Source organism: Barbus barbus, assembly GCF_936440315.1.
Source record: "Barbus barbus genome assembly, chromosome: 2".
Lineage (NCBI taxonomy): Eukaryota > Metazoa > Chordata > Actinopteri > Cypriniformes > Cyprinidae > Barbus > Barbus barbus.
In genome coordinates, this window is record NC_136730.1 from 38,365,009 (window position 1) to 38,388,104 (window position 23,096).

Sequence of the window (23,096 nt, forward strand, 5' to 3'; positions counted from 1 at the left end):
AGCATCCATTAACTTTAGGATCCATTTGTGAGCAAATGATAGACGAAGAAAAACATTTCATTAACAAATTTTCATTTTTTGGGTGAACTATTCCTTTAAATTGTCAGTGTATCTTAATAAATTTTATGTAACAATATATTATATATTTCTATTCATTAAATTAAATTCATAACTAAAAGCAATTCATAATACGAATATATTTGCCTTTCACATAATCATTCACAGCTGATCATCACTGATGAATGGTAGGGAAAAAACATGAGACGGATTAAAAAGTTTCATTTAATATATCGTATTTTCAATAAATTGCAGTAAAGCCTCCAAACCTGACAATACTATAGTTTATAATCTGAGCTCATATCAGCAGGGCAAGTCATTGAACAACACAATCTTCCGGTACATAACGCAACCAGGATCAGGAGCCCCCCATCAGTCATCAACAGCCTGAGAATCATGGGGAAAGAGCAGGCATTCTTTCCCAGTCATAATATCATAGCTTAATTCAGTGTGGTTCCAAAAATGAAATGGAGATGTCCAACTCAAAAGGGGGGGAGATGGGGGAATAACACCAATTTGTACCTAGATAACGATGGCAAGCAGCACTAATACAAAGTGAATGTAGGAGGGGGACTGCAGCCCGTTGTGTTCATTTTGTACAAGTCTTGTGTTGCTTAATAACTTCTTGCTCCAGTAAACTGAAGCCTTCACACCTGAAAGGCAGCATGTCTCTGCACGACACATTGAGGTAAAAAGGTTTTCCTAGAAGAAAGATTCAAAAGAATGAATGAAATGATTAAAAAGAGCATTTTAGACAAAATACAAATGTACTGACTTTGAGAAATCCTGTACCTGCTTTTAGCCCATCATGTTGTGGTTGAGCTGCTTATTGCCAGTGCGCCTTCTGAGTTTGACAGAGGCTGTCCCTTCAGCACAGGATCTACAGGGGAATGTCAGATGCCATGTCATATGATCACACTTGGAGAGGATATAAAAACTTGGAATAATTAAGATTTTTTGGTAACAACCTCAATACCATCGTAACACTATATGATTTTAAGGTAGCCTATTTGTATGAAAAACAGCAAAAACATTCAGTAGCCTAGGCTATAAATGCACACATGCTATAGCTTAATCTCACATAAAACTAAATCTTAATTACTCTAAACTTTGGACTGGAAGTGAATATAATGCAAAATAACTTGAGAAATCAACCAATCAAAGCAGATAAGGAAAGCTGGCTCACAAAAGTAGGGGTGTTCCATGGCCTCTTGGGCAGTCAGTCTCTGTTGATGATCATAACGCAGAAGTTTATCCAGCAAATCCAGAGCTTCTGGGCTCACCAAGTGCTGATTCTCTGGCTGAACAAAGTTCTCCCAGCGCTTACGGGTCTGCCTGGAAATGTTTGCAGTTTCAAAATGAAAACACTCTAGCAATTTCAATATGAAATCATTTAAAATTAGAGCTGGGCGATAAGGGAAAAAAAAAATTCACGATAATCTTTTTTCATATCAGTCGATACCGATAATTATCACGATAAATGTCAAATCTTTATTTCTTTCAAGTTTAAAGCCAGATTTTTGCTCCAAAGTGAAAGTTGTAGAAACCAGACCATTAATTTTCCTTAAAATACATATCTAAATAGAAAAATGTATTTCTTAGTTTCTGCATGTTCTAATGAGTCATATTGTTTCAAATCAAGAAACAGGTTTGGGTTGCCAAATTTATATTATTATAATAATAATAATAATAATAATAATCACTTTGTTGTCTCTTATGCATATTTGATAGTAGCTTGAGTTAGGATGCAGAGGTAAATTTTTGTTCATTACCAAAATCAGTAACATCTGTAAAAAATTTAAGCAACCTAAGTTTTATGTGTTAAAGTGATTCTGACCAAGTTTTTTTATTTTTTTATTAAGCATTGGTCTCCCTTAGTAGCATACAGTACATTTAAATCATGATAAACACAATTAAAACCACACATATAGCACCTCAATACCATGGTAAAACTATATGATTTTTAGGTAGCCTATTTGTATGAAAAACAGTAAAAACATTCAGTAGCCTAGGCTATAAATGCACACATGCTATAGCCTAATCTCACATACATACTATAATTATATACCATTACTCCTGTAATCAAATTAAATGTGAATATCCCACATTTCTGCCACAATACCATGGTGCAGTGAGTGTTACTACAGTAAATCCATGGTAAATGATGGCGATGTGATTGAAAAGCCTTCTGACCGTCGTTGCACACAATGTTTCTCCTGTTTGGCTATAAACTAGTTTAAATCAGTCATTTGTGTTCATCGTTGAATTCAAGTCGCGCTGTTTTGTTTCGCTTGGCGCATAAACATTATATCGAACATTTATCGAACTGTTCATATTTTATCGAGGAAAATTATATCGCAATAATTATCGTTATCGAATTATCGCCCAGCCCCATTTAAAATCAATACAGAATTCACTAAATTGTAGTACAAAGATCTTTAAAGGATAACTAAACCCCTGGTCAGAGCCTAACTCCACCCACTGGCAATATTTGAATAATGCTGGAAAAGTGGGCAGAGCCCAGCGGAGACCTGGTGAGCTCCAGCAGGGGCGTGGTTAGTAAGTGCCATCATATGCAGCGTCCAATAGGAAAATTCAACTGCAGTAGCCACCATTCAACCTGAAGAGGGCAGCACTCAGAGGTTTTTACACCATATATTGTAGAATTAAAACACTTTATAAGCAAATGTCAAAACATTTACTCGAATCAATGCACAGCACTAATAAAGACAAGTCTTACTGATCATTAACTCAAAAAAAGTTTAGTTACCCTTTAAAAACCGATTAATGTAAAAATCACTGTTAATAATTCACAGACTCACTGGCCAAGTAGATCTTTGAAACGTGTGTCCAGCTCAATGTGATACTTGTTCAGGTAGCTGAATAGCTCTTCTGTTCCAAGAACCTTGGCAATTCTGACCAACTGCAGGAAATGTTCTGCTGTTAGCATGCTGAATATTTTAAGACTACATATTGTAATAATTTTCACAGAAGAATGAAAAGTCATACCTGGTCATAGTTGTCTTGACCATGGAAAAATGGCTCTTTCTGGAAGATCATACTGGCTAACATACAGCCTAAGCTCCACATGTCCAAACTGTAGTCATACATCTGCAAATCATTTGGGAGACTTAACTGCAATGTCGGATGGTTAATGTGCAAATAAGTTAACTCCATATAAGACTGGCTCCTAAAATCTGATCTTGTCTGTTCAATAAAAGCCCTGTTGGGAGGATAATTGTTTCTCATGGGAACATCTGTAAAAATAAATCTGCCTGACACCTCAGTGATAAAACTCTTGCATTCATATGGTGATGTATTATCCATAGTGGAGGAGTGAGTTCTGTGATCCTGCAAACCTGGGAACATGCTGCTCAAATTATCAGTTTATTACAATAAAGATTTTTAAATTTAATTCATAATATCCTATTCATTATTTGATTATTCAAATATCCAATTTAAATTTAACAGGAAGCTTGACACTAGTTTAAAAGACTTTCTGTCTTGTATTTTCTTTCAAAATGATGAATGTCATTTTAAAGATCTGGAAATTATGCAAACTCTTATTTGCATAATGTAAACATTTGATCCATTTGAAAAGCGAAATGATTAGTAGTTAAAACCACAATTTAAATTTAGAATTTACACACACACATTATGTACATAAATATTTAAAAAATGTACTGCATATTGTAATGGCGAATTTCAAAAGTTTAAGAGTTTCCAGCATTTCGGTAATAAACATTCATATTTAAAAAGAGTGTACATTACTGTAAAGTGCACCAGTTAACATAAGGTGCTTGACAGTCGTCAAAAAGGATAAAAAAAAAAAAACACTTTTATAACCTCAGAGATTTGGATTCAGATGGCAATTTAATTACCACACAACCTTGGTGTTTTCAAAAATATGGCTGGGAATTGTTACGTGGGTGGTGGGAGAAAAACAACAACATTCTGCATTTAGATGGCAATAAAACCCCTAGCAATTGTAAAATTACCTTACACACCTCTGAGAAACAATTAGTGTCTGAATAAGGCTAACACATGACACTGTAAAATATGTAATGATTACATTATCATACAGGGACATATTTCAGGAGCTATTCATGTAGAAAATAACTTAAACCTGAAGTGTTTTCCCCCCAAAACTGTATGGACAGACAACGAATATAAGACATACCTGATAGTCAACCAGCAGTTCTGGTCCCTTATATGATCTTGAGGCGACCCTTACATTGTATTCCTGCGCGGGATGGTAGAACTCAGCAAGACCCCAATCTATTAGCCGCAACTACACCAGGTTCAAATAAAAAGCAAAAACTCATACATCAGGTCACCAACACTGAACTGCAGTCACTATTAAGGAACACATTCAAAAACAAATCCACAATGCTGTTATCTGACTTCACCTTTCTCATCTGGTGGTCTATCATGACATTATGAGGTTTGACATCCCGATGCATGATGCCCATGCTATGAGAGTAGTCCAGTGCCTGCATAGAGACAAAGCAGATGCACATAACGCACTCTCCCGTTCATAAATGACAGTGTAATCGTATTTTAGCTACATCACAGCGTTCTTACCTTTAGAAGTTCATACAAGTAGAACCGGATATCAAAGTCTGTTAGTCTCTGATAGAGATCCTACAAATGGGAACAACATGCTGCATATTTCAGTTTATCTCCTTTTATTGATGATATCCAAATATGGTCAGACAAAAGTAGTTCATATAGTTCTTACACACACACACACACACACACACACATTTAGTCATTTAACAGACGACTTACAAACGAGGACAACAGAAGCAATCAAAATCAACAAAAGAGCAATAATAAGCAAATGCTAAGACAAGTTTTGCTTTACTTTACTTTACTTTAAGTCTCGGTTACCCTAATGCGGTACATATATACAGTACATATACACAATATATGTATTTTATAAGTGGTACCTTGAAGTCTGTGTTATTGATGTACTCAAACACAAGGGCTGGCGTTCTAGACTGGAATACCAAAAGAAAAAAAAACAAAAAGGAATACAAAAAAGCGTAAAAATATAACTTAAAACAAAGATGGAATGCACACATACAGTAGACACTGCCTGTTGGTTTAACTAATTTTGGCACAAATTCACCCTAATTTAGAAGCACTAGATACTGGATAATAAATCTGCCAGTTCTGGGATTGATTTAAATATGATATGATGTGTTAAATGGAACTGAAAGGTACTACACTGTAAATGGCAGATAAGAGCATTATAAAAAATTTGTAAAAATATTTAATAAAACATTTTGCTAATGTCACAAAATTTGATTCTATACAAATTTGCAGACACGCTTTCTGTGTGGGCCTGCTGACAACATAATACATAATGTTTTATTTAATTTTAGGACTAATTTTGCAAAAACAGAATTCTGTAGGAAAGTGTTGCATATATTACTAGAGCTAAATTTACCACAGGATCCTTCACGGTGTCTACAAGACGAATGATGTTGGTTCCTCCTCTTAAATTCTCCAGAATTTTGATCTCACGCTTAATCTTCTTCTTTTTAACAGGCTGCAAAAGTCAAGCAAAAATTCAAAGGTTAGCTCAGCCAAGACTGAAAATGACACACACACACACAAAAGCCGTTCCATCTTTGTTTGTTCCATCTCGATCATCTTTAAAACACAATTCATTTGTGTCTACGTAATGTAAAAGTAATCCATGTGAACTGAGCAGTTTCATCAAAGTCTTCCACTTCATAAGACAAATAGCCTTTATTCACAAATAAACATTGACCAACACATTCATAAATCACATTAAATATGGTAAACTCAACCATGCATCCTTGCCACACAAGAACAAACATCATCGGCTCCTGCACTTCAAACAAGCATGTTTGAGCTGTTACCATATTTAATGTACATTCATGACAGGCTTTTAGATGGACAAAAATGTCAATTTTTCTTTCGAAACTCTAGATGGGGTTAGCATGAAGATGAGTAAATACCGAAAAAAAACATTGTTGAGTGAACCTGATCTTTTTAAAGAAAAAAATAAGTTTCTACCTGATGCTCAGACAATGAGAGACCAGGCATTCTTACCTTCAGGATTTTAACAACTACTCTGTCGTTGCTGTTGATGTTGATGGCCTCAAACACTTCACTGTATTTGCCTCTTCCAAGCTTTCGGACAAGCTGGTAGTCATCCTGGTTGCTTAATAAGACACAGAAAGCAATAAATAAAATTGTTGATTCAATTTTTTTTTCTGATCAATATACTACTACCACCATGCTTTTCCCCCAATCAAGTACCATTCTATTTCCATTGAAACACTGTACCATTGTTCAACCAAAGTACTTTTTTTTTTTTTTTTGCAAAGAAATCATGCTAAAATAACACCTGTACCTCCAGCTAGGCACATGTGCTTCATAGTCCCAGTATTCCTTGCTCTTCACAGTGTTGGCATCAGCATACACCCGTGCTTTGCTGCTCACCGGACCGGGCATGGCCAGTCGATCCGCCTTCCCTTCACCTACTACTACGACACGCTCCAAGCGATAGCGACAAGTCGACCGTCTCTGCTGTGAAATACTGCAGAAAGTATCGTGGTAGCGGAAAACACTGTAACAAGCCGCTTCAATGCGATTTCTCGCGAGCAATTGTGATTGACAGCTGCTCAGCAGCGGCGCGCATGACCTCGCGCTGACGCTCGCGCCGCTAAAAACCAAAGCAAAAAGCAAAGGGCGTCCAAAACGCTGCAGAAACCAATTTGTTCTCTTTCGGACCGCCAGCTTATTAAGAAATTAAAGTCAGGATTTCATAATGCCCAGCTCTATAAGATGCATCTCTTTGTAAAGCTATTTTAAAATAAATAAACTATCAGCTTTAAATAGATCGTGATGGACGCGTATGCGATTGCCTGCCTCGTATTGTGCATGTAAATAAACAATGATGCAAGGAGAGGGGAATGAAAAATATTGAATTGAAACACAGACCTGTCAAGTCCGCTGAATGTCGCTACGCGGTAAAGCGCAACATAAACAACGCGAAGCGGCCGAAATGTCGAGTCGATCGATTGTCTCTGGAAGTGAACAGCGTTTGATCATCACTGTTTGTTATAATATTCATTACAGCGGTCCAGCAGTCTCACTTTAACAGCGTTCCCTCCGGATAAACGCGCTAACTAAGCTAGCGATAGCGATGGATGGGTTTAATTAGCCACTACAACTCCGACCCACACACAGCTCCAGATTTCCAATTAATCTTCAAATGGACTGTCCCAATTCCTCCCATTGATCCACCAATTAGATTCAGTAAGCGATCGGGGGATCCGCTGACAGGTAGGCGGATATCACCCCTAGGATAGCACTCCTGCCGATTTTTGCGATCGCATAGATGGAGTCACCGGAAATACTGTGTGTACTTCCGGTGCATTTTCTTTTCAAAATAAATGCCCCCGTATTGAGCTGCAACTGAATGTTTAAACTTTAAAGCGTTGAGTCCCAAACAGCAGTTTTTCTGATTTAACAATTATATTTTACTTCTATCATTTATTTGTAGTGGTTGTAAGATGTTTATGTATTATACCATAAACTTGTAATGCATGCTGTATTATAGTCAGTCTGATACCTTTGACAAATATAAATTTCAAATGATATTTTGGTGGGATAAAACAACAAAACACGGTTTTACACGGGCTGTAATCATTTTACCATTTGGTTCATAAATAATACAACGGTTAGCTATGTTTACAAACATTTAATTTGTAAATGCCTTGTAATTATGACATGCCACACCTTTGTGATAATGGGGGAAAAACAACACATTATGGCATATTTACATGTTGAGTCTCTTCACTGCCTTATTTAGAAACACAGACATTTAAAGGGATGGGCTTGAGTGACATACAGGAGGAGGTGCTAGATGGTGGGGTAACCTCTGGTTTTGCTAAAATACAAAAAAAGAAATCATTTGATTCAACCCGAGTCTCCACGTCAAAAATATTGCTTCACAAGCAATGACACCATTCAGTCTCTGCATTTAATGCACATGAGAGTACACAAATCTGTAACAGAAACAATACTGACACATAAGCCATTAATGTTAATAAGGCTCTCAGAGGCATCGAAAGGGAAAAATAAATGTTTGCAATCTTTACATTCAAGCTGTTAGGATAATACAATGTATCATTAATATGGATTCAATTAATATGCTTAGACATTTAGACACTGCATTGTAAGAGGTTTTTGAAGTAAAAAAAAAAAACACTCTACTACTACTTAATACTATGTTTTTAGATTCCTTTAAACATCTTACATGTATTTTTACTCTTGAATGTGTTTAAAATTCTTTATTTTTATAATTACAAAAGCTGCGTCCAAATCTATCTGTGGTTCTACCGTCAACTGATCCAGTTTGGAAAGCACAAAATGAAATACCAACTGAAGAAATACCAAGTAAAGAAATCATTTGTGGCAGAGAAACCGAACAAGTTGTCTGTGGCAAAAGAATAATCCACCGAAACAGAACCAACATATCCTCACAAGAGGAAACAATCACATGCACATTATGATGATACACAAACAGATACTAAATCCTAGCACTGTACTCATGTCAAAGTGATAAAAAACATCCATGTACAGATAACTTTACAAATTCTACAGCATTGTTTAGCTAACGCAACACCATCTGTTTGCAATCTGCAAACAAAAATACTTTGTTGTCCTCTGTTGCCTGGCAGTTAAAAAGTAACTGTTAATCTTTGTACTACTGTAAATTTACTCTCAAAACTGCTTGCAAACTATTGCGCCATTGTTAGAGATGAGTCAAAATGCACTAGAGAAAAAGAATGGCTAATATTTTTTTGTGTGTGTAGTCATTTGCCTACAAGTTAACATAGCAGTTTGCACTAATGACAGATTACAACAAACTGTATAAACTATTTAGGCTATTCATGCATACATATACCCTGTTACATCATGGGTTAGGTGATGGGAGTTATACATTACGAATACATACAATCACTACTGTATATTGTCCAGATGGCCATACAGTGTTCCATAGCTAACATGGAAGCATGAGATGGAGACACTGGAAGAAAGGCAGTTAATTTAAAAAAGTTACAAGGCCAAATAATTAGAACGAAAAAAATAAAAGCAATGCAATGAAACAACTAGTTGTGGTCAATTGCATGAGGACCAAAAAGCAGATCCAGGATGTTAACATCTTGTGTACCAATTTGTGCCATTCTGGAAAAGCGGTCACTGATGCATTACTGCATTCTCTTCTTGTTTTAGACATAATGAATGTTAGATACAAAGCAGAAATCAACCAAAATCTTCAGTTCCATGTAAAACCGATCAGCTTTTTCTTTGTCTGAAACACCAGTCTTAAGCACATGGTGTATGTATAATGAGTTGCACGAGACAAAATAGTTCATTTTTACAAGCTTATTTCTGAGTAGCAACCATTTTTGTGTGCGGTTCTGTTCGTCAGTGTGGTTGACACAGAAATGAGGCAAGTTTCCGCAATGTTGCCAAAATCTACCCAGCGGTACATCAAGACTTTTACAAGCTGACACTTTATGTAGTTCCTTACCAGTCCAACAAGTACCGCAATGCTTGTGGGATATGGAAAACGGACGATTTCACTAAATATACGCAAGTAAATCGCAATGTTGCTATTGCGTGCAAAGTGTTTCCACTTGGTAAGGAGCGACAGCAGAAACTAACTACTCTATGCAAGAGGACGCAGGATAGCCCCCTCCTTCTGCAGTGTGTTGAACTGTATGTTCTTGAAGGGCCCCAAGCTCTCCAAAACACTCTCCACACCAGACACACTTGAACTGGGCTTCTCGGGAGTGGACAATGCCATGTTTGGCCAAGTGTTCACGCTGTTTGAATCCCTTGTCACAGGTGGGACACTTGAAGGGTTTCTCTCCTGTATGGACTCTTCGATGTCTCTGCAACTCGGATGAATATTTAAAGCGCCTCTCGCAGTCTGCGCATTTCATCGGTTTCTCCCGAGCGGGGTCGCATCGGTGCTGCACAAAATCAGATGAGGACTGGAAGCGGCGGCCGCAGAGCGAGCACTTCAGCGGCTTTTCAGTGCAATGGGAGTTCTGGTGCCTCTGTAACGTTGATGACTTTTTGTAGCCCTTCCCACACACGTCGCACTTGTACGGCTTCTCCACAGCATTCGATCCAGAGTTCGATTCTGTACACTTGTGCCTTAGAAGTTCCCCGGATTGTCTGAAGCCCTTTTGGCAAGCGGCACATTTGAACAGACTCTCGATACCGTGGACATGCTGGTGGTACAGCAGGTGGGAAGGCTGTAGGAAACCTTTGTCACACTGATTGCACTTGAAAGGGCGATCTGCTGGGTTTTTGTGCGTACGGCGGTGGCGAACAAGGGCATACTGCTGCTTGAAGCTCATCTGACACTCCTCACACTGGAAAGGCCGCTCTTCGGAGTGGGTGCGCTCGTGCTGCCTCAGGTCCGAGGGCCGTTTGAAGCTTTTCCCGCATGCTGCGCAGCGAAAGGGACGCTCTCCAGCTGGCTGGCACTGGTGGTGCAGCAGTTCGGACGACTCCTTGAAATGAAGCTCGCACAGGTTGCACTTGAAAAGATGCTCACCAGAGTGAGCGTACATGTGCCGTACCAGGTGCTGCCTGTGCTTGAAGGTTTTCTCGCAAACGGCGCATTTGTACGGGCGATCGGCACTGTGAGTGCGCTGGTGGTGCGCCAGATGAGAAGCTTGACTAAAGCTCTTCTCACAAGTGTCGCACTTGTAGGGTTTCTCGCCCGTGTGCACTCTTTCATGGCGTGAGAGTTCAGAAAGGTGACGAAATGCCTTATTGCACACCGAGCACTTGTATGGACGGTCGGAGCCCTGGAAAGCTGTAGTGGAAGAGGAACCCATGTCTGCCCCATCACTGGATGTCTCAGCAGTAGAGGGTTGCTGAGGGTTAGAAGAGGAGGAGTCTGGGCGGTACGTTTTTTCACAAATAGAGCACTTCATTGGATTGTTTCCATTAGTGTGCTCATTATGATGTTGTGCCAAAGACGTGAGAAGGGAGAATCCCATTTTGCACACACCACACACAAACGGCTTCTGCTCAACCTGAACACACTGATGCTCTAGAAGATCCGTTGCTTGGTTGAAGATCTTCATGCACTGAGTGCACTGGAACGAACGGTCCTGGTTAACCATGCACTGGTGCTCATGGGGATTGGCCAAGTGTGAAATATCATGGCCACATGCACCACATTTGTGGCCACCTTCACTTCCCACCTGCAGCTGAGGCTGCTGAGCTGGCAGCGGGTGCTGCTGTGCATGTTGGCCATGCTGAGACTGCTGTAAAGCAGGGTCTGCCTGTAGGACAATACCATATGCAGCACTGCCCAAAGCATTCTCTGCCCCTTGTAGAAGGGGGTGCCCAACAGGAGGAGGGGCCACTACATGTTGCTGTTGCCATGCTTCTGTCATTCTTTCACTGTACATGTATGAATTCAGCTTTCAGGGATCAGCACTTTTGGACGTGATTGCACAAAAATCTTCCAACAAGTGATGGTCAGTTTATTAGAAAGGTGACAAATGATACTACAATAGTTTTGTGGAAAGGTTCAAGATTTTCGAGTAAGCTTGCTCATGGTGAGTGTTAAATACCAATCCAGGGGTGGCGTCTGAAATTTTCTCCAGTAAACTACAAAGAATGGTCTTCAAATGCATACCTGTAATAAGAAAAACAGTGGGTTATTACACAAAGCAAATAATTTACGCAAGAATTACTCAAGGCTCTTACATCTTTAAAAAAAATTTTTTTTTCCAATGATTGATTTTATACATCATAATACAAGTAATATTACATTGCATCAATGGTTCTCAACCAGGGGGCTTCAGCTCAGCCTCAACTTCCTCAAAATAAACTCTTTTACAAAAATAATCTAATTTAAATTAAAGTCACTGAAGATATACAAGTAAACCGACCTCAAATGTATTTTGTTTCCCTCAACAATTTTTTAAATAGTTTTAGTTAAGAATAGAAACTGAAAATTTCACAAAACTTTAAAATTAATTGTGCACAAGAAATGTCAAAAATGTTTAAAACCACAGCATTATTTAGATCTCACTGAGAAAAAAGCTCAACTCAAAAAGCTAAATTCTTGCTGATAAAATTATAAGCCATTTTTATAAAAAATTTCCATGGCTTTCCGCAATCTTAGTAATTTCTCTGATATCTTGTGGGAACCCTGAGTTGATTATGGAATAAACTCAAGAAGGAAAGACAATCACATGCATATCACTGTTATGGTCCAATGTGTAATTGAATCCAAATCAAAATTCCCATAACATCACACACACTTGAAAAGAACAGTCTATATATGAATTACAATACTAATACAACACACACACACACACACACAAATCATGCCATGCAACACACTCTAAGAATCCAAAGTTATAAAACGAATCGAAAAGCCGACTGCCTGCTAGCCGGAAAAAAGGGAGAAATCTGGAATTTCCTTTGATGCTCTTAACTCTTTGACTGATGCAGAAAATAAGCCTTGCTTCGTGTATTAGAAATCCATATGCAAAGCCATAGCGTAAGGCCTGGCATAAAATGGTTTCATTGCTTTTTATTCGCAGTTTGTGTGCAAGAAAACTTCAGCTAGCTTTTGACCGATGCACACTTGCAGCCATGGTTAGCCAGCGCTGCTAATGCTCTTCTCTACAACAATCCGCCCGTCTGCAATCGCTTCATTTTATATGACTCACAAAACACACATCCAATAAAAACATTATCTGTAAAATGCATAACGCGTCTGCAGAACTGCATGCAAATTATACGCAAAGTCCCGTGCAAGTGTGTTTTCCAGTACGCTAAACTGTAGCTATTGCGTTAAAAGACGCAGCAGCCGCCACCTCACTGGCTTTAACCTACTTTGCGTTGCGTTTTTCCGTCGATACCTTGTTTTCACGAAGATCCACGCTTGGAATAAAAATATACAGGACGTTTTAAGGCAGGGAGAAAAAAAAAAATCGGGCGCTTCCCTGCCAGTGGGTGCAGAAGGCCCAAATAAACGTGACGCATCGGACCTCTACGACCAGCCCCTCGAACAAGGCGGACACCCCGATGATATGGGCGGAATCAAGGCGATGGAAAATCACTGATTTTCTTTTATATAAGCGAATCGTTCAAATCGCCCGTTGTGTTTTAGGATTGCATGTCTTGTAGGTATGTTTTAAAATAATCAAATTATTAAATCAGTCTGTCCTCACAATGGCGCTGCTGCGTTTATGGAATGGCTTTAGAGTAGCATGTGCAATATTCTGAAATACATATCCCTTATGAAAATTAACCATGGTTTTACTACAAATGAAACCAAAAAACACGGTTACGATAGTTAAACCATGGTTTTGCTACACTAACCATAGTTTAACCGTGGTTTAACATAAAAAAAACGCTTATACAAATGGTAATCAGTACACCAACAAAAACAAAACATGGTTACTACACTTACTAAAACCATGACTAATTTTCCTAAGGAATTTTTGACTCCAGTAGCCTAATACAGCCTATATTCTCTGTGTGCATAACCTAAAGCAGTGATTTACAGACCTGTCCTACGGGCACCCCATGCCCTGCACATTTTGTATGTCTCCCTTATCAGACACACCTGATTCATCTCATGCTGGTTAGTAGAGACTGCAAGGCCTGAATCAGGTGTGTCTGATAAGGGAGACATACAAAAACTGCAGGGCAGGGGTGCCCGTAGGACAGGTCTGAAAACCACTGACCTAAAGGAATTAGTGCATTCTTAGGAATTATTCAAAATAATGTAGAAAATCCATCATGTATGTATTTTAAAATGTCATTTATTATTGTTAAAACCGACGTTTTATTCTGGGTGTAGGACATTGATCAGTGAATCCCCTACAGTTTGTGGTGTTAGTGAAATACAAATCAGGCCATTCAGTTTACAGAAAGACAACACAGTCTAATATTATAAAGAATGTAACCAAATATTAAAATGACTCATTATATAGTACTTTTAAATTCGCAACCCAGTCCACCTTGGATGCATACACAGCTAGCTACATCTACTTGAACGAAGAGAGCTTGAAATCTCCACAAGTTTTGGTCAAAATTATGTCAGAAATAAAATCTGTCAACAGTGGTATCATAAATACCACATCAAATACAATAGCTAGTTCAGCTAATGTACATGCTAGAATACACAAACATAAGACTATAACTGGGACTTCCAGTCCTACAGCCTCCATACAGGGCGTCATGCTGCCACTTTCAAAAATAATTTTGGTAAGGTGGAACTACAAACTCCATATTTAGCATTGCAATTTCATCTGTTTGTGTATATACGCGTGGCTCATCTCCTCATAATGCCTTTTTGCCAGGGCTCCTTTATTTGTTGATTACCAAATCCACATCTGATATAAAAATGGAATGCTGTGTTGTTGTTTTTGACAACCATAAGTCACAACATAACCTCAAACATTTTATTAATTTTCCACATAACTTGGAAACAATCTCATAAATCATTGCGTAAGAAAGGGCATGCTTAGGCATGCAATGATCTCACAACATTATATCACTGGATGAGTAGTATAAAATATACAATAGCAGTTTATCATTCATTATTTTAGATAATGTCAGTCAGGTCCCACTGAGAAACATAAGCTGGTATTTTTACACTGCTTTCAGTCCCAATTGTTATCTAAGTTGCTGGACAGAGAGACAGGCAGAAAATCACACAGAGTAACAGCAGAAGAGAACAGGCTAACAAACATGCTGTAAAAATCTCCACAGGCTTAGGCTCAGTTCTTAAGCCAACTTGATTTGTTCAAAGGTGGGGTGGGAGAGAGACAAACCATTTCACGTGACCTCTCTATGAGCGGTCATCAGTACATAACCTGCTCGCTGGGATGGTTTCTCAATTAAAAAAGGCACTCAGCATATCAATGATATCTTGCAAACTTGTTAAAATATGTTAACTGTTCAGTAATATAGAATAATATATATTGAAAGCAGTGGTCATAAGGTAACAGTCTCAACCTTTATCGAGGATGAGCCGGAATACTCCGCCACTGCTGCACCTCTGTTGTACTTTTATGTCCCATAGCATTTGTGACATTGTGTGGTGTACAAGAAAACACAGAAGGTTCTTTAGTAGTGAGTTTGGCATAGCAGTGTTTCAATGGGGAATGTGTTTTCGGTGAGTCAAAATGAACTACACGACTGGATTGTGCTGAAATTCGGTGAGTCGGCCATTTGTAAGTGTGGAAAGAATTCTGCAGGCTTATCTGATTCAAATGGCATGAGTTTAATGGGAATGCACTATGATGAAGCCCTTTAAGATAGCCGTTACCACAGACTTATAGGTGTGTCAGATCTGGGTATGTAGATGAGAGGGTTGATTTCTATGGATGACGTAATGAGCGTCTGCAGCGATCATATAGGGCTGTACCCTGGAATACAGTGGGAGGGAGGGAGGGAGGGAGGGAGGGAGGGCATATACTCTTGGTTATATATAAGTGTGAATCGCATCTTACATCAACTATATCATAGCACATAAAACCACAAGACCGTCTTTGCACATTAATCTTCAGAGTCTCGTTACTCAATAATGGCCTTATGTGCAGTGGAAAATAAATAAGTGTGAAATAATCTTTTGTAACTGTTAAATATGTGGTAAAACATATCAGACGAGCTGTATATTAAAAAACCTAAACATGTGTAATACTTCATTTCTACAGAATATTGTAAATGGACCTTTATTATGAATGGAGGAAAAAGTAAGCAAAGTTAACTAATGGATTATAATGGAATTATATAATAAATTTAATCATAAAAGAAGTTTACAATTTACATGGACTTGCCCAACTTACACAGACATTTACTACTGTGATTTTTGGGTTCCTTATATTAAGAAGTGGTGCTAAGTGTGCATTGTGTGCATATCTTACTCTTAATGATGACCAATGCTGTTATTGACATTCTATAGGCCATATGATTAAATAAAGAAATGAATGAACAAAATGGCTACACCAATGTTGAGTAATATCACCATGACCACCAGGACAGAGCTGGAGCCCTGCAGAAAGAGAGCAAAATATCTTATTAGAAACACTGTATTGCGCATTTAAACATAGTTAAACCATTAAAAAGTATTATATTAATATGTCTTAATTCCACTAAATGTAACATTTAGTAAGATCAGTTTACAGATCCTTATTAGATACTGTTTGCTCCTTCCTAATATTTCCAAGTGCAATATAGTGTAGCATTTTACACAGCATATAGAGCCCTAAGAGCGTCCACTTTTTCAGTGGCCTGGATTCCAGAAGTACTTTTCCATTCATTTTCTCCGTAGGGATTGAATGAATGAATGAAACCATCTGGCATTAATTATTTTATTAGGAACTGCATGAACTGATCAGAAACAATATAGAACTAAATACTTAAATACAAAAATACTGTATTATTGTTAAAAACTCAATTAGTAGCTCAATAGTCATTTGCAATGTTTTATGGGAATGAGTGGTCACTTTTGAGCGTATTTGGAGCATAGCTTCTCTGATTGGTGGAGTTCTCTTCTAAATTATGGGTAGTGTAGTTCTACACCCAGAACTGAGCTACTGTATTAACCACAATTGTAATCACATTGCCTTGCAGCTTCTAAGTATATATCATCATTTAAGCACCTCAGAGCTCATGGTAGGTTTGTCTAGAAAGGTTTAAACTCTTATCGTTAGAAATCAGTTTCTCTATGTGGAATGTGATTTTACTACCAGAACCAAAATATGATGCTCCATTAAACAATAGCATAAGGCATACAGAACATTGTCACCTTTCATTACAAAGGCCATCACGCTATTTACTTACTGAGTTTGTCTTCATCAGGTTCAGATGCTCTCCTTCTTGTTCCAGTGGTTCTGGAGAAGACGTTAAAGGGGGTGAAAGAGTAATGTCCCTGTGTAAAGGCCATTCCTCCACGTCAACCCCAACATTCAAGGTGTCAAGCATCTGCACAGAGTCCATGGACCCCTCCCTGGCTGCAAGACCCCATTCTTTGCCCTCATGGTTTCGCTGACGTAGTCTCTGCAAATTGTGCCCTTGGAGACCCGAGCATTTCATGCCAGAGCCAAAGTTCTGATGGGAAACGGAGTCTAGGGGCTGGAACCTCATTTCAACCCGATAATCATTTCCCCCTTCTTTCTCCTGCAGATGTGAATGGGAAGAGATCCACTGGGAATTGTTTTCAACAGTCCATTCCAGAGTGGAGTTGTTGGCTCCACGGTCTGACAGCTGGTATGCATTCAAGCTAGACTCACCAATCGAATGATTGGTAAAGGACTTTCTTGGCTTGTGGTTGGAGTGGACATGCTCATGTTGTTTGTGATAGGAGGAAACATGCTCTTGGGGGTTATAATGGTAAGAAACGTGTGGTTTTTCATGTGCAGAAATAAACTCCTTTGGTTTGTGATTGGAGGAAGCATGCTCATTGGTCTTGTGATTGGACAAATTATGACCCGCTGACTTGTGATTGGAATATATGTGCACCTGTGGTTTGAACTTGGAAGAGTCGCAATCAACAGATTTGTGATTGGATGGTTTATGGTCCCGTTCTCGTTCCCTGGAAATTGTATGTTCCCTGGATTTTTGATTTAAGGAAACATGCTTCCAGGGCTTTTGATTGGAGGACATTTGATCCCACACCTTCTCAGGGGCCATATGCTCAGTGGGCTTGTGATTAGAGGAGCCGTTCTCCCATGGGTGATGAGTTGAGGAATTCTCATGTCCATTAACGTGACCGATCTCCTCTTCCAGCAAGGATGGAGTTGTGGAGCGACTGCTCTCCCCTTTGCTTCCTCTTCTGTGAGGATACATCTCAGCAGTCCAACTGTTGGCCCCACTTCTCATGGTGTCCATGCCTCTACCTTCTACTAGAACCTGAATCTCGGCCCCTCCTTGTTCATCCACAGCACTCTGCCGCATGAAACAAGTATTCCTAGTGCGATGAGTAGGTGGGCTGCAGGGAGGTGAGGAGGGGCTGCTTAGAACTGGGCTCAGGTCAGGTGTTTGGGCTGGGGGTGTTGTGTCTGGTGTGCAGAGCTCAGGGCTGTCTGTACCAGTCGAGACCACCTCCAGGTCTTTCTCTTTCCTGTCCTGATGCTTTGGTCTCTGGCACTCCAGTCCTAGTAAATAGAAATATAAAGACATGGTCACATTAAGTGATGAATTATAAAATAACATCATAATCAACAAAGATGGAAGTAGACTTGGTCGTTGCTGATGTTGGGCAAACACTACAGTTTAGTACACAACAGTTCCATTCTTATATGTGTTACAGATACAGAATAGTGCTTTCTGGGGAAGTATATTACATAAAAAGATACGCAAATATCTGAATTGGATTGCGGGTTTTCTTTTTGTTTTATTTAGGGGTTTTTTTTCTTCACTGACCATTCCCATAGTGATGGAAAGAGGGGGAAAGTTCTTTGGCTATAACCCTGGCCAGACGACACTCCTCCAGGGCTCTCTGTGCGACTCCCTCTGCAGCCTCTGCCTTTCCTCTAGCATGGCTCATCCTGAAGAAAGTAAGAAAGTTTGGTTCAGTGGTAAGAAAGTTTGGTTCTCGTTTGATATTGATCATACTTTCCTCCAATTTTTACCCATAAGTAAGCTGGTATTTGGTTTTATTCAGTTGTTATTGTTATTGTTTTATTCAGTTTTATTAAGTTTATTCTGTGTCTTGCTCAAATGGTCATCTCTGTAACACATTCTAGACCCTCCTTAATTGTGATTAGAATTGCGTTCTTATAAGACATCATTTCATCTTACCTGGACAATGCAATCTCAGCCTTCTGCTTGGCTATGTCTGCAGCTTTCTCGGCAGCTTCCACAGCACGATCCACCTTTTCACGGATTTTGCTGGTACGGAGTGGTATTAGATTTTTCCGCTTTCCACTCACCAGAACATTCTGCTTGTATTTTCCCTCTTCCTTTGTTCCATCTGGAAAGGTGGTGCAGCCATAGCCATGCCGCTTGTTTCCAAACCACTCACCTTCATAGTGAAGTCCATCAGAGCGATGACTTACACCCCACCCTGATCGCATGTCATTCCTCCATTCGCCAGCATATGTTTCGGTGACAGTGGCATCCACGCTGCCCCCTGCCTCTGCTTCACCTAAGCTGACGTTGGAGTTGATGTCTGAGGCAGCTGAGCTGACTGTGCTCATACCTGCCTCGCTGCAGAAGGAACTCTGCTTGCTTAACTGGCTGGCCAAAGAGCTCTTGGACTCAGACCTCCTCAGCTTCAAACCACTCAGTATGGACTGTCGGAAGCGGCCTTTCCTCTTCCTGTGCCTGTCCGCTTCACTGTGAGCACAAAGTACAAAGCCACTACGTCCCACTGGGCTGCCAGATACCCCACTGACACCAGAGCCATCTTCTGGAGTGGGGGCCCCTTCGCTGTGATCGGATCGTAGAGAGTTTATGGAAGTGCACATAGGGGAGAAGATGATGGCTGCCATGCCATAAGGCACACTCTGTCGCACTCCATAGCCATGGCGCATACCACTCAACCACTGGCCCTGGTATGTGCCTGTGAGAGGAACAGGGATAGAGCAAAGTTCATATCATTATTCAGTTGATTTGTACAATAGGGGTAAAAGGCCCATTTGATTTAATTTCATTCCAAAACACTAAATTACAACAAATTAAACACCGCTACGTTTTCCTAAACACCTATTTGCATCTCAAAATCTTCCTGATTCATGAGGTCATTGTGCACAATGGCAAAAAGCTAATTTGAGGTCATTTAAAAATTTGAAGTGATTTTTAAATGTTGGATATGTATCTTGTAAGACTTATTACATTTACAGAATATGAGACAAACAACAGATCTATAAATTTATAGTTTCTTCAATAAATGCTGTAAAAAGACCCACCATGGTCAGATGGGCCACAACCACAAATGGAAGGCATAATGTAAATTCATTTTGTGTCTGTATTTTTTATTATTATAGCTCAAAGTTATACACTGTACATTTACTAAAATCCGAAGAAAAACAAATTATTATTAAATGTCAAAAGTGACAGAAATGAACAGGAAATATGATACAATTTGTAGTATTTCCTTATCATGACATATTTTCCCCTGTGACCCTTGCTGCAATATTTGCATATTTTATTCATATTTGTTCACTTTCTTAAGGGAGGCTTAACCTTGTTGTATCATATACATAATGAAGCCATTACAGAGCTCACTGTTAGTCTTTTAAAATAATGTCAAGCTGTGTCATGTTACATCCGTTTATGCATCTTAAATAAGTAGGGGCATAAGTAAATATTAATTTCATATAATATAATGTTTGAAAATACATAAAAAAAATGAAATATGCTTTTTGTTTGGGCTTTTTTTTTAAGTTTTTACTCTGCTTAACAATAGTTACTAATTCTAAAGTCGCCAACAAGTAAGTAAATGCATGTCCAATTAGAGTAACTATACACATTCACATTTCTATTTCAAGTGACTTATGTTACTCGTTTAAACATTACATGATTTTCTAAACTAATTTGGAACGTTCGAAAGAAAAGGTGAGATCACGTTTTCGAATAAATGCGAAGCTTTATGTTGATACAGTGACATTCTGAAATGTAACAGACGCGGCGTGGCGATAGTAACTGTCCAGGGTGCTGAAATGTTTGACATGCGTTATCTCGCTATTGTTGGGTGGGTCGGCAAAATATTAGTCCTGTTTAATCAACGAGCGAAATAGTTAACTACTGAATACATGTCCATCATATTCTGCTTTGGATTTAATTCTAACCCGATCTAAAAAGGGACGTCTGTCGTGTGATGCGAACGTAAACGTTTATTTCTGTTTCCCAAATAATCCGTTCTAGTGTACAAGGACATGATTCATGCCCAAATCACACTATTTTCCGCATTAATCTCTGTAACACGTCAGGAAGCGGATTACACAAGAATGTGAAACAGCCAATCAGCGAGCACAGCGAAGAGTCTCTAGTGACATAATGACCTGCTGTCTGTCGGTTTCCATGGTAATTTACTGTACAGAGGCGTCTGTGCTTCAGATGCGCGTGGTAAATTAGTTCATAGGGTGAAATTTTATGCTTTAAATCACATGCTGTAGAGCATGTTTTAATTATAATTTTGCTATTATTTTCTGTAAACCCAAAATGTTTCATAACTCCTTATTAGACTACAGTGTTATATAAGTGGAAGTAGAGCTTTCTTTTAAAACACTTTCTATTTTCCAATGTTGTTATACTAATTCCTGGCTGTTTTCTCCGACGACTATACAAGTGCTGTTTCTTGTCAACTTACAGATCATATAATATAAGTTGCTACTTGCAAAGATGCGTGGTTTTACACTGGTTTTGCTTCAGGCGGCTGCCAAATTTATCTAGCTTCTACCAAATGACAGATGAATGTGTGCCAAAATACTGCTGGCTTGATTGGAATCACAGGCTTTGACATCAACTGAACAACTTCCCAAAGGTACGGGAAGCATTTTAAAAGCAAATAGGTTACCATAGGTAGTGATTTAACATCGGTTCTTTCCTGCTACCAGAACACAGCAAATACTTTTTGAATCTAACCTCCGTCCGAATAGGTCTCTGAGCCGTATCCATCCTGTAAGCCGTTGCTCCAGGTGCCTTCATAACGGGAACCGCTGCTAGTGCTTTCCAACTTCCCGTACCTGCCTTTGAACCCTTGTGTCCATTCTCCCTTGTACTCCCACCTCCCTTTGCTCTCCACTCCAATGCCGTGCCTCCTGCCCTGCGCCCAGGTTCCTTTGTAACTGTTCCCGCTGGGCCAAGTGTAAACTCCAAGAACTTCGAATCCATGGCTCCAGGCCCCCGCATACTCCCCCTGGCCCTGGGGACCCGTGCAGACCCCTCGGCCATGCGCCTTGCCCTGTTCCCACCCTCCACAGTACGACCCCCCATCATCAAAGTCAAACCTGCCTCCAGTGGACATGCATGAAACAGGTTTTGGCAAATCTTTAGAATGTCAAGTGGAAAAATTACAATTGGCGAGCAAAAAAGGAAGACTGCGATCAACTAGACAGGAAGTGTTACAGCAATATTCCTCCCATCCTTCAAGTAGATTTTGAACACATAGGAAAAAACAGTGCTTTTAAGTCCAGACAATTTAAAGGGGTGAAGAAGAATCTACCAGGCTACCGTCCTGGTGTTATAGCTCCTGCCTGTTTGTGCATGGCCTTTGGTAATGGATGTCTTTATTGTGCATGCTACTTCCAATGGGCATGCAGATGGTGAGCTTCTCCCTTCCCCTCTGCACGGTCCCAACAGGCTGAGGCACACAGCCGCGTTCCGCGCTTCCTGCGTGGAGATCAGCAGGCAAACAAGGCCTAGTTTTTTTCCACAGCCAAAGAGATCCACACAGCAGCAGCATTGATACACTCAATCAGACATTACACGGCCCCCAAATGTACCGCTCCGGCTCACAAAAATGCAGAAATGCGGGAGAGCATGGATGGTGTTTAGGCCTCACCTCTAGATCATGTTTTCCAAATAAAATGACAGTATTTCCTCGCTTATGTGTTAAATGAGATCAATCTGGCACAGCATTTTTCCTAATGCTGCTCCCTCTCGCTCTCTCTTTTCCCTTCTGCGCTCCTGCTGTGGTGTAGAGGTGAAGCTTCTTTCCTGGAAGACTGGTTAAAAGCATAAAAAATCTATTTAATCCTGCTCTTTGGTCCTCTCCTCCTTCATGTTTACGTGCATATTTAAAGGTGGGTATCCATGATGGTCTGAAGCCATATGATGCTGAGTGTCTCTAGAATATGCTCATCACAGGACTGTTCCACCCCAACCCATTCCCCTCCCCCACTCATGCTCTCCTTGTTGTTCTTAAAGGGATAGAGGCTAAGAAAGTCATATGCATACAATGGATTCCCTAATTACCCATTTCCCTTATGATACCCTCTAATTATATCTACAGCATCATGTTATTTGTTTCTCGGGGCTTCAAG

At 39.6% G+C, this 23,096-nt stretch overlaps 3 protein-coding genes across 6 annotated transcripts; all 3 read right to left on the reverse strand.

Moving 5' to 3' along the window:
- Nucleotides 1-80: 80 nt before the first annotated feature.
- LOC306843344 (casein kinase II subunit alpha'-like) lies at nt 81-7,460 on the reverse strand. Of its 3 annotated transcripts, XM_079374769.1 has the most exons (13): nt 7,039-7,446; nt 6,449-6,634; nt 6,145-6,256; nt 5,513-5,614; nt 5,010-5,060; nt 4,642-4,701; nt 4,467-4,550; nt 4,238-4,348; nt 3,067-3,168; nt 2,880-2,980; nt 1,244-1,392; nt 850-937; nt 264-759 (listed from the first exon to the last, which is right to left on the reverse strand). In XM_079374769.1, the coding sequence occupies exons 2-12, from the start codon at nt 6,547-6,549 to the stop codon at nt 864-866; spliced, it is 1,047 nt and encodes a 348-aa protein (XP_079230895.1). In that variant the 5' UTR covers nt 6,550-6,634; nt 7,039-7,446; the 3' UTR covers nt 264-759; nt 850-863. The 3 variants fall into 3 exon arrangements, with proteins under 3 accessions (XP_079230894.1, XP_079230895.1, XP_079230893.1); XM_079374768.1 differs by having other exon boundaries at nt 81-759; nt 6,449-7,460; XM_079374767.1 differs by lacking the exons at nt 264-759; nt 850-937 and having other exon boundaries at nt 1,053-1,392; nt 6,449-7,446.
- Nucleotides 7,461-7,733: 273 nt separating this feature from the next.
- LOC306886929 (uncharacterized protein) lies at nt 7,734-13,184 on the reverse strand. 2 transcript variants are annotated; one of them, XM_079444309.1, is made up of 2 exons: nt 13,014-13,184; nt 7,734-11,776 (listed from the first exon to the last, which is right to left on the reverse strand). In XM_079444309.1, the coding sequence occupies exon 2, from the start codon at nt 11,544-11,546 to the stop codon at nt 9,774-9,776; it is 1,773 nt and encodes a 590-aa protein (XP_079300435.1). In that variant the 5' UTR covers nt 11,547-11,776; nt 13,014-13,184; the 3' UTR covers nt 7,734-9,773. The 2 variants fall into 2 exon arrangements, with proteins under 2 accessions (XP_079300435.1, XP_079300434.1); XM_079444308.1 differs by having other exon boundaries at nt 12,988-13,184.
- Nucleotides 13,185-16,078: 2,894 nt separating this feature from the next.
- On the reverse strand, nt 16,079-22,078 carry LOC306885009 (junctophilin-3-like; the record flags this gene model as incomplete). The annotated part of the gene is made up of 5 exons (XM_079441315.1): nt 16,079-16,159; nt 16,951-18,263; nt 18,532-18,656; nt 18,910-19,672; nt 21,697-22,078. 5 exons carry the CDS (start codon nt 22,076-22,078, stop codon nt 16,079-16,081), a joined length of 2,664 nt encoding a protein of 887 aa, XP_079297441.1.
- Between the last annotated feature and the right edge of the window lie 1,018 nt (nt 22,079-23,096).